The sequence below is a fragment of the Chrysochloris asiatica genome, unplaced genomic scaffold (assembly GCF_000296735.1).
Source record: "Chrysochloris asiatica unplaced genomic scaffold, ChrAsi1.0 scaffold00315, whole genome shotgun sequence".
Taxonomy (NCBI): domain Eukaryota; kingdom Metazoa; phylum Chordata; class Mammalia; order Afrosoricida; family Chrysochloridae; genus Chrysochloris; species Chrysochloris asiatica.
This window is the reverse complement of record NW_006408833.1, coordinates 947,565-959,613: the sequence shown is the minus strand read 5'-3', so window position 1 is coordinate 959,613 and position 12,049 is coordinate 947,565. Positions and strand designations below refer to the sequence as shown.

Here is a 12,049-nt window from a genome sequence, read left to right as displayed (position 1 = left end):
TATGTAAATTGTACACCATTTTATAGAGAAACTTGAACCTCTATAGATTTTGGTATCCACTTAGGAGTCTTGAAACAATTCCCCACGTATACTGAGGGAGAAGTATACTTTATTTCTTTGCAAGCCTCATAATTTTTGTTGAAAAGCCTTGTTGATGAAGAGTTAGACTTTATAATATCAAGGTGCAATACTAATAAAAAAGAATCTGTTTTCCTCTCATGTCAAAAAGAGAGGAACTGCAGAGCATCCATAATTAAGACTTGATGGGGAATTACTAATCTGTCAGCAAGTGTAACTGTGGCATTTGTAAATCAGTAACTGGCAATTGCTGTTTGTGTTCTTTCCGCTAGAGGCAGTGTACAAAATTCTTTCCTTTTGATTCCATTTTCATGATCTTTTTGAAGCTCAGAAAAGTGCGAATTATCTGATTAGAGAAATTACCTTTCTGCAGACCATCTTGCTGTATATTTTAAGTCCTTGCTAGTGTTTGCTCTTTTTGTTTGACCTTTACTCTTCTACTTAGTTCATAACAACATTTGGAAGGCGTGAAATGAAAGATTTTTGAGGGTAAAGCAGTGAAATATTTTGCAATATGATTCTGTGAATTTGATTAAAATATAGAACATAATATGTTAATTTGGGTTTGCCTATTTAGGCAGCCACTTCCTGTTTTAAGTATTTTATACACGAGGTTACTATAAACATTCTCTTAACACTGTTGTTTTCTTTTTCGAAGAGCTGGGGTGGAAAGGAGAATGGTTTTGGACTTGCAGAATGTTGCAGAGACTTGAATATGATGGTAAGTAACTCTTTGGGCTATAAATGTTTTTTGGAAGATCATGATATATAGTCTCTTTCTGAGCCTTACTTTATAATGGACATGTGTAATGTACAGTTGCTGCTTTACATTAGGACTTTTGAGGAGTCCGAAGTCAGTTGAGAAACAACAGTCTTGAAATGTGTCAGCCATCAATGTTGCTGGTAGATGAAATTGTTTATTTTAACAAGTCCTTTTACAAAGCCTCAATAGACTGGCAACTTTTCTAGTCACAAAAAATTACAAATTGGAGAAAGTTACTTTCACATCTATATTATAGGACATTCAGATTTTGGAATTCTAATTCTGAGATCATAATTTTTCATCATAAAGCTTAGTAGGTTAATTTTTTGAGACTCTTTTTTTCTGTCAAACTTGCTCTTTCTGTCTCTTGCAGAAAACAAGATACACTGAACTAAGCTTGTATGTATGATGTCTGTTACCCATTTTGGTCCCATCCTTTGTTAAGAAATCACAAATCTTTTTATTTATTGAGATTTGTATTTATACATATATGTGTGTGTGAATATATTTCTAATTCTCATAAAGTGATATATACAAAGATAGGTTTATCCATCCCCAGAGGTAACCAATATTAGCAGCTTCTTTAACGAAAACATTCAATGGTCATGTTGCAAGCTTATTTCTTTTTTTCTCATGTTGCTTTTCTAGAATCCTTGTTAGGATGTATTATCTGTGTCTGATTTAGCTTGGAGTTGTGTTCTCCTGTGCAGAAAAAGCAGTTGGGTATCTTGAGAAGTCACATAGAATAGTATATTGTTGTTGTTGTTGTTGTTAAGTGCTGTCAAGTCGATTCCGACCCATAGTGACCCGTATAGGGTTTCCAAGGTGTAGCTGGTGAGCTTGAACTGCCGACCTTGCAGTTCAAACGGCTTTGCAGTCTGGCGCATTAACCCAGAGCGCCACACCAGGCTCCTAGAATAGTATGTTGTTGTCAAGTGCCATCGAGTCGATTCCAACCCATAGCAACCCTGTATAGGGTTTCCAAGGAGTAGCTGGTGAGCTTGAACCGCCGACCTTGCAGTTCAGACGGCTTTGCAGTATGGCGCATTAACCCACAGCACCAGTATAGAAGGGAGTATTTGAGAAATTTTGAATATTCATCAGTGGAACATAATGTGAATAAAATATCCCAAAAACTGATAGTTGTTGTTGTTGTTAAGTGCCATCGAGTCAGTTCCGACCCATAGCGACCCTGTACAGGGTTTCCGAGGGTGTAAATCTTTACGGGAGTAGAAAGCCTCATCTTTCTCCCGCGGAGCAGCTGGTAGTTTCGAACCGCTGACCTTAAGGTTCGCAGCCCGATTCGTAACCACTACGTTACCAAACTGATGGTAAGCACTAGTATTTCCTTAAAAATGTCCTTTTCTATTCTTTACCTGGTAACCTAGATCCTGGTATTCATCTTCCATCTTGATTAGGTTTCATATTCATAATTGCTTGGCAGACTTGCCCTTCATTTCCCCTTTGAGAATTGTTAAGTGCCGCCCAGTTGGTCCCAACCCATAGCGACCCTGTATAGGGTTTCTGAGAAGCAGTTAGTGAGCTTGAACCACCAACCTTGCAGTTCAAACCGACTTTGCAGTCCAGCACATTAACCCACAATGCCACATCAGGACTTCCCTTTCTTTGAAAGTAGTTACAGTCAAACTTGATCTCATGATACAAAGGGTAACTGGTAACTTTTAAATAAGAAATGTGGAAGCTTTATTTGACCCTTGCTAAAATAAGGAGTTAAGTCCTGGTAAGGCGCTGTGGGTTAATACGCTGGACTGCAAGGTTGGTTTGAATTGCGAGGTTGGCAGTTCAGGCTCACCAGTTGCTCCTCGAAAGCCCATTACAGGGTCACTATAGGTAGGAACTAACTCGACTGCACTTCACAACAGCCAAATAAGAAGTAAATAATACTGTGACTACCAACTACACTTATCTCATGCTATTGCAACATTGAGTTGGACAAGTGGTTAGGACTTTTTGAGGGAAGATTCTGATTTTAGAGGACATCTATAATCATTCGAAACTCAGTATCTGATTCTTTCATGTGTTTTATATACAGAAATACCCACCCAGTGCAACTACACTACACTTTGAATTCTATGCAGACCCAGGGGCCGAAGTCAAAATCGAGAAAAGGGTGAGTCTCATTCAGGCTTGTTCTGATAGGGTTTTAAATTTTCTATAACTGCGGTTGATTTTTCTAGGACTCCTTGTATAAATGAGGGAATGGTTTTGAACTACATTGCTATGCCACCCCCATCCCCTAAAACATTCCTAGCAGCTTCTCAGGAGCAAGATTTCATTGCATGCCCAGCTCTTAAAGGTTTGGACCTTACTTATCTTATGTTGGGTATTCTCAAATGGTAGGACTCCCTTTGTTGGGCACTGCTTTGCCTTGTGAATTCTTCTCACAGTCACAGTTACATAAATTCCTATATGTAAGTGATAGTCTAGATAGTGATGGCTTACATTTCTCTAACTAAAAACTTAACAGAACAATATACATGTCTGTATATTGTTTATAGTAAATAAGATCTTTTTTACTACTATATAAAACAAATGATAACCATCACCATCTTTTAAGTTAATGGCTCTTTGAAAACAACTTTAGTGAATATTTCTAAAGAAACCATTTTATGGACTGTCTTTTCTCTGAATACAAAGGCTGTGGGGGATAGAGTCAGTGATGGGTTGAACAAGAATATGAAATGTTCCTGACTATGTGTTTCATGTTTTGGTAATGTTACTTTTAAAGACGTTTTCGTGAGTAGATTGTATATTATGAAATGAATGTTCTTTTAGATTTTAAGAGCATTCAATTTAGGGTGGGATCTTGATTTTCAGAAAGCTCTCGTAGTCTTCCAGTGATGAAGCTAGTGTATTTAGTGACTTTTAATATTTATCTTTTTAATTCCAGACAACTAGTAACACACTACATTATATTCACATAGAACAGCTTGACAAGGTAAGAGGAATCTTTGACTGTCGGTTAGTTTCTTAATGTTTGGTTATATTTTTATTTCCTAACTGGTTTGTTTATTTATTGTGATGTAGATTTCAGAAAGCCCTTCTGAAATCATGGAATCTCTTACCAAAATGTACAGCATTCCTAAGGATAAGCAGGTATGATAAGTCCTAATTATATCCACAGGGTGTGGTTTTTATCGAAATAGTCCAGTGATATGGACGGTTCTCTGCACCTTAGTTTCCTTATCTTTTATAAGATCAATATTTAATAACTACCCATATGTTGTTGTTGTTAAGTACCGTGAAGTCGGTTCCAACTCATAGTGACCCTGCACAGGGTTTCTGAGGCTGTAAATCTTTACAGGGGCAGAAAGCCTTATCTTCCTCCCGCGAAACGGCTGGTAGTTTTGAACTGCCAACCTTGAGGTTAGCAGCCCAATTCGTAACCACTACACTACCAGAGCTCCTTAACTACCCATATGTTTAGCAGAATTTGAAGAAAACAAATGGTGTAGTGTAGCACATGGTGAAATTCATTCTGTAAGTGATGGTAACTTTCTCAACACTTTGGTTACCAAAGGAGAAAATATTTAGTTATTTTGTTTTATCGTGCTCAATATGGCAATCATCAAGTACTTAATTGATTCATAGCAATCAGAACTCTTGTCAAATGTCCCCTTGCCAAATGATAGTTCTTGAGGATTCTGTAAATCTGTGGTTGTTTCCCCCTCTTCCCCGTATGGTTATTGAACCTCAAAATTTAAACCATTTCTGTTTGTTGCCTTAACAAATGTCAACAGTAAAGCGTTTGTACAGGCAGCCCAACTAGTAAGTTTTATATCCCTCAAAAGGAATATTCACCTTTTAAAGTTTGTTTCCTAATGTAGATTTTATCTCTTTACAGATGCTGTTATTCACACACATACGGCTGGCCCATGGCTTTTCTAATCACAGAAAGAGACTACAAGCTGTTCAGGCCAGACTGCATGCAATATCTATATTAGGTAAGTTGTTGTTGTTAAGTGCCGTCGAGTCAGTTCTGAGTCATAGTGAACCCTGTATCACAACAGCTGGTGGCTTTGAACTGCCGACCTTCTGGATCGCAGTCCATTGTTGATCCTACAGCATCATACCAGGAATCCATATTAGGTAAGGTGGTTATGTGCTGTGAAGTCGGTTCCAACTCACAATCGACCTCACATAGGGTTTCCGAGGCTGTAAATCTTAATGAGAGCAGAAAGCCTCATCTTTCTCCCACGAAACAGATGGTAGTTTTGAACTGCTGACTTTGAGGTTAGTAGTCCGACTTGTAACCACTGCGCTACCAGAGCTCCTTATATTAGATAAGAAACCGCAAACTGTAATTAACTGACTTTGAATAGACAGTTTTTATTCTTTGAACTGTATTCATCTTATTTGCTATACAGCTTATTATAGACACTTAGGTAGCAAATTACGGTCCTCTGGTGGTATAGTGGTTAAGTGCTTGGCTGCTAACCAAAAGGTTGGCAGTTTGAATCCACCCAGTAGCTCTAAGGGAGAAATACCTGACAATCTGTTTCTGTAAAGATTACAGCCTAGAACGTTCTATAAGGCAGTTCTGCTAAGTCATACGGGGTCACTATTAGTCTAGATTGACCCAGCAGCACTAAGGATTGTAACTTAAATTGCACAATTGCCAGTATTACTAGTATTCACCATATTCATTCTTCGTTTTTTAATTCCTTAATATTGCCCCAGTAAGAGGATATCTAACATATCACTTGGATTTAGTTTGGGTTCTGGTCTCTTTTTTTTAAAGCTTAGTAAGCAGTCAATAAGTCTTAAGTATTTATTAGTTAGTCTATATCTACTTTATCTGTTTAAGCATTAACTTCTTTTACTGTGGTATGATAGAATGGAAAGCACACTGGTTTTAAAATCAATCCTGGGCTCCCACACTGTTTTTGCTTTTGGGTAAGTCTTATTTTAAAGCATTTTTGTTCTTGGGTGCCATCAAGTTGGTTCTATAACACTTCCTGGTCCTCAAAGTTACTGTTATTCTCCTACTGTGTAAATCCATCTTGTTGGGGTTCTTACTCTTTTTCACTGAGCTTCCACATTTCCAAGCATGATGTCCTTTTCCGGGGACTGGTCTTTCCTGATAATATGTCCAGTGTAGGAGAGACTTAAGTTTCACCATCCTCATTTGTAAGGAGCATTCTGGCTATAATTCTTCCAGCACAGATTTGTTTGTTCTTCTGGCTGTCATGTTAATTTCAAAACTCTTCTCCAGCACCATCATTCAAATGCATTGATTCTTCTAAGGTCTTTCTTATTCATTGTGAAAGTCTCACATCCATATGAGGTGCTTGGATCAAGCACCATGATCCTCAAACAGCCAGGTTTGCTTTTTGTGAACACTTAAAAAAAAAGAGGTCTTTTGCAGCAGATTTGTCAAATGTAATCCTTTTTTTTTTAATTTCCTGCCTTGGCCATTGATTTTGGATCTAAACAAATGGAACTAATTGACAACTTCAGTGTTTTCTCCATTTTTCATGATGCTATTTACTGGCTCAGTTGTTAGGATTTTTGTTTTCCTTATACTGAGTTGCAATCCATACTGAAGGCTGTAGTGTTTGATCTTCATCAGTAAGTATTTTAAGTCCTCTTCACTTTCAGCAAACAAGGTTTTGTCATCTGCATATTGCAGGTTGTTATTGAGTCTTGCTCCAATCTTAATGCCATCTTCATATAATCCAGCTTCTACTTATATGCTCAGTGTGCATATTGAATAAGTACGGTGAAAGGATACAACCCTCACACACACGTTTCCTTATTTTAAAGCATTTGGTATCCCCTTTTCTACCAGTTACCTCTTGGTCTACGTACAGGTTCTTCATGAGCACAGCTACGTTCTGTAATACACATTCTATTCAATTTTTATTCATAGTTTGTTATGATCCATAAAATACCTTTGTATAATCTGTAAAGCATAAATAAGCAACTTTCTGGGGTACTCTGCGTTCAGTCAAGCTCTGTTTGTTGTCAGCAAGTATATTCTTGTTCCATATTCTCTTCTTAAACCAGCTTGCTATTTCTGGCAGCTCCTTGTCCATGTACTGCTACAATTGTTTTTAAATTATCTTCAGCAACATTTTATTTACATGTGATACTAATGAGATTGTACCATGATTTCTTCATTCCATTGGTTCACCATCTTGTGAAATAGGACACAAATACAAATCTCTTCCACTTGGTTGGCCAGGTCTTCCGTGTTTCTTGCATAGGTGAGTGCTGCATCAGTTTGTTGTCTTCCATCAATTCCTAGAGCCTTTTTTTTTTCCCACCAATGTCTGAGGTGCTAATTGGACTTCTTCCTTCAGTACATCGGTTCTTGATTATGTACTACCTCTTGAAATGGTTGAATACTAAACTTTTCTTTTTTGTACAGTGACTGTGTGTTCCTTCCATCTTCCTTTGATGTTTCTAGCACCATTCACTATTTTGTTCACGTTGTTTTTACGTGCATTTAGTTCTGTTTGAATTCATAGTGACCCCTGCATAGGATTTCCTAGGAACAGTGGTAGGTCTGAACCAATGGCCTTGTCTGAACCAATGCTTATACTACAGCGCCACATTGTGCCCAGTGTTATTGTTGTTAAGTGCCATTAAGTCATTTCTTACCCACAGTGATCCTATCTATATAGGGTTTCCAAGGAGCAGCTGGTGAGCTTAAACCACCGACCTTGCCGGTTCAAAGCAACTTTGCAGTCCAGTGCATTAACCCACAGCGCCACAGCAGGATTGATTCCTTCAATTGCCAAGTTGAGGTGTGGCGCTTTTCTGAAGTTCTTTCAGTTTGAAAAATACTGAGCTTAGTTTTCTAACACGAGAACTTTACTCATTTCTTATGATAGTTTAATTTTGTCTTCTTGAGCTTTTGTCTTTGAAAATTTCTGTTCAGCTCTTGTGTTTCACATTTCTTCCAGTCACTTTAGCTTCTCTATGCTCAAGCAAGTTTCAGAGTCTCTTCTGCCATTCACTTTTGTATCTTTTATGTTTCCTGTATTTTTAATGACCCTTTTTTCCCCCCATGTATGATGTTTTTGATGTGTAACCCCTTTATTTTTCTGGTCTTCGGTCAGTAGTGTCTAATGTCTCAAACCTACTTTCAAGATGGTCTCTAAATTCAGGTGGGATATGCTATAAGGAGTCCTGCAGGGTGTGGTGCTGCAAAATAATGCGCTGGACTGCAAAGTCAGTTTGAAGTGCAAGGTCGGCAGTTCAAACTCACCATCTGTTCCTCGGAAACCTTATACAGGTTTGTTAATGAGTTAGAACCAACTCGATAGCACTTAACAACAACATACTCACTCAAGGTCATTTTTTGACTCTGTGGAATTTTCATTTTCTTCAGCTTCAGCCTGAACTTGCTTATGAACAGTTGATGGTCTTTTCCACAGTCAGTCTCTGGCCTTGTTTTGGCATTTATCCATTGTCTTTTCCCACATATATTGTCAGTTTGATTCCTGTGTGTTCCTGTCTTGTAAGGTCCACACTTACGTAGTTTTTAAAAGGTACTTGGAATGAGTAAGTCATTGGTGTTACCAGATTCTATCATGCGATCTCCAGGATTGTTTTAATCACTAAGGCCATACTTTTCCAACTATACATCCCTCCTTTTTGTTTTGCATTCCAATCACCAAGGATTATCAGTTCATCTTGATTGCAATGTTTGATCAATTTCAGAATGAAGACGTTGGTAGAATTACTCAATTTCATCATTATTGGCTTCAGTGGTTTTTGTGTAAATTTGAATAATAATGATATTAACTCATTTTTCTTGTAGATGTATGGTTACTGTCTTGTCACAGACAGCACTGTACTTAAAGATAGGTCTTGAAGTGTAATTTTTGACATTAAATTCGACACCGTTCCTTTTTAATTTGACATTCCTCGCATAGTAAACTATATGACTGTCTGATTACAAATGGCCAAAACTAATCCATTTCAGCTCACTAATGCCTAGGAAATAGATCTTTATGCATTCCATTTCATTTCTAGCAATTTCATTTTCTTAGATTTATACTTTGTGTATTCCATTATTGCATGTTGTAGCTGTGTCTTATTTTCAGCAAATGAAGGTCCTCGTCATTTAGGTCAAGTGTACTTTGAAGCGGCAGTTCTTCTCCAGTTGTATTTTGAGTGCCTTCCAATCTGTGAGGCTCATCTTCCGACATTGTATTTGACAATGTCTGTTCCTATTCATAATGTTTTCGGTGGCTATGTTCAGTGACCCTTCAGAAGTAATCAGTCAACCTCTCTGTCTTCCTTGTCTGTCTTAATCTGGAAGCTCAGCTGAAACCTGTCCAATATGGGTGATCCTGCTGTTATTTGAAATACCTGTGACTTAGCTTACAGTATCACAACACACAAGCCACCACAGTCACAGTACCATCAACTGGCAGACAGCTCTCACCCTAGTTCTGTAAAATTTATTTGCCATATTTACACTCTTAGCCTCAATATCCTTATTTTATATACTTACTTACTTTATAGGCTTGTCTGAGGAGTAAATGAAAACCTTTAAAGCACATGTTTAAAGCATGTAGAAGGTATAAAATGTGAGATATTTTAAACAACTTTCCATTATGTTATTAGTATTTGTTTTTCTCCACTTTTAAAATGAGCTCTTTGGTTTGAAACTCTTACTGTATTTGTATTTAAACCTAGTTTAACTTCTTGAATGTTAGTGTGTGCCCAGGAGATAGTTATTAAAAGCTAAATCTAATCAAATCCATTCACTTGCACTTCAGGGGACTTATATTCATTGTTAGACCTATGTGGGAGTCATTCAATGTGTATCTCACACCCATTCTTAAGTGATTCTCTGGTGTCAAACAGATTTCTGACTTAGTGCTTATATTCTGTTCTACAGCCTATAGAAGTATTCATAGTGAAAAACAAGCATATGAATATCTAAGATGGTTGTCTTATGTCAAAGGCATCATGAAGTGATGTCAAGTAGTGTTATTAATTAAAATTATCTCGTCATTATCCTTTCGTACTTTCACTCCCCAAAATCCTTATCGAAGTCCATCAATATTATTAACTGTGAAACTGTTCATTTGATTGACATTTAGACCTTATCCCCATAGTTAATTACATCTTAAGGAAATCAGTGATCTTCAGGAATCCTGTGCTGTTGGTAGGGAATTCTTCCTCAGAACCAGTAGATTTCAAACGGTTTGTCTTTGGGCAGTGGCTTAACCACTGCCTTCTTGCCTAAAGTGTTTGTTTCTCCTTTTGCAGTGTATTCCAATGCCTTGCAGGAATCAGCCAACAGTATCTTGTATAATGGCTTGATAGAGGAGTTGGTAGATGTCCTTCAGATAACAGATAAGCAGCTCATGGTTGGTATTTATTAATTCCCCATATATTTAGACTCTCGGTCTATTCATCTTTTTGTTTTTCCAAAGATTTTGGCTAGCTTCCTAAGAGAAAAGCTTGGTCCATTTTTTCCTTTTCCCTTTTCAGGTATTAAGCTAAAAAATTAACAGTGTTGAATTTTCAATATTACTCTCAACAGACCTGCATCTCCTCAAGGATTTGCCAGTACAATAACTTAAATTGCGGGGGAGGGATATTAGCTACTTGGATGAGTCTAGTCTCTACATGTTATTTGACAGATTCATTATCTACTGTTATCATAGGAGATTAAAGCAGCTTCTTTACGAACATTAACATCAATTGTCCATTTGGAGAGAACTCCCAAACTCAGCAGTATTATTGATTGTACTGGAACTGCCTCCTACCATGGATTTTTGCCTGTACTTGTGCGGAACTGCATCCAGGCCATGATAGGTATGTTTTGATAGTGGTTATCTTACACAAGAAGAGAATAACACCCCTTTGATTTTGTTATTCTTTAACATCCTAATTCTGAGCATGTGCATTCTTTCTTATAGATCCTTCTATGGATCCATACCCTCACCAATTTGCCACCGCTCTCTTCTCTTTTTTATACCATCTGGCCAGTTATGATGCTGGTGGCGAAGCTTTGGTTTCTTGTGGAATGATGGAAGCCTTGCTAAAGGTACATTTTTTGTTTATCTGATTAAGCATTCGTTGGGAAATCAATTAACCACAGCTGCAACTTTGCAATGGATCACAGGGATAGTAAGCATATAGCATAAGAAAGCTTATATAGAAAAATTTATACTTAATTTTTCCAGTTTTACCTTCTAGTTATATCATTAACCACTTTTAAGAGCAGCTACATCTGTTATTAAATGAATGTAGTCAGTACGGTGTGGGAATCAGGGTGTAGTGGATCCTGTCATGTACGTAGGCATGAACCTGAGGAAATTCTTTATCTCAAGGTACTTGATACATTGTGCTATAATGGTAATAACCTATACCACATGCTAGACATTCAGGACCAATGTTTTTCTCCTTACATGATTGATTTAATACTATAGTATAAATGAGATTTCCATTACTTCAGAGGAGGCTGAGTCTCTGAAGTCATAGGGCTATCTGTCATTTGCAAAGCACCAAAAATATAACACATGTTCTTTCTTCTGTGCTGTGCTGCCTGAGGCCTCAGACAGCGTGTTTCCAAAAGAATATATCATTTACAGCTTGTGTCTCAAAAATTGTGTTTGTCTCTTTTTCTCTCCCTGACAGGTCATAAAGTTTCTTGGCGATGAACAGGACCAGATAACATTTGTCACCAGAGCCGTCAGAGTGGTTGACCTTATCACCAACCTGGACATGGCAGCTTTTCAATCCCACAGTGGACTTTCTATTTTCATTTATAGACTTGAGGTATTATACAAGCAGCAATGTAACTGGGGTGGTTGAGGGGTGGGATTCTTCCACTATACATATTTTTTAGTCTCTAGGATATAAGCAGGGTTTTCTTACTACTTTTCCTTTTGTTGTAGCATGAAGTAGATTTGTGCCGAAAAGAATGTCCGTTTGTGATCAAGCCAAAGATCCAGAGACCCAGTACTATACAAGAAGGAGAAGAAATGGAAACTGATATGGATGGTAATTAATAGTTATTTTTTTTTTTTTTTAAAGGTTTTTATTGTGGATTGAGTGAAAGTTTACAGGGCATATCATCAGTTTTACATTCAACAAATCATGCACCTTGTTTCATTACAATGATTATAATTCTCTCCATGTACCATCAGTTAACAGTATTTCTCTATCCACTTTAGCTTTTTTTTTTTTAAAATTAAATGTTTTTATTTTGCA

The 12,049-nt window shown here is 37.4% G+C and overlaps 1 protein-coding gene across 1 annotated transcript in view; it reads left to right on the top strand.

Moving 5' to 3' along the window:
* Positions 1-12,049, top strand: part of HUWE1 (HECT, UBA and WWE domain containing 1, E3 ubiquitin protein ligase) — a 198,439-nt gene that overhangs the window by 71,697 nt on the left and 114,693 nt on the right. Inside the window, exons 7-16 of the mRNA XM_006875251.1 lie at positions 737-799; positions 2,895-2,972; positions 3,753-3,800; positions 3,890-3,958; positions 4,707-4,806; positions 10,097-10,197; positions 10,498-10,648; positions 10,753-10,880; positions 11,474-11,614; positions 11,734-11,839. Coding sequence (XP_006875313.1) covers positions 737-799; positions 2,895-2,972; positions 3,753-3,800; positions 3,890-3,958; positions 4,707-4,806; positions 10,097-10,197; positions 10,498-10,648; positions 10,753-10,880; positions 11,474-11,614; positions 11,734-11,839 — 985 coding nt within the window. The remainder of the gene's footprint in view (positions 1-736; positions 800-2,894; positions 2,973-3,752; positions 3,801-3,889; positions 3,959-4,706; positions 4,807-10,096; positions 10,198-10,497; positions 10,649-10,752; positions 10,881-11,473; positions 11,615-11,733; positions 11,840-12,049) is intronic.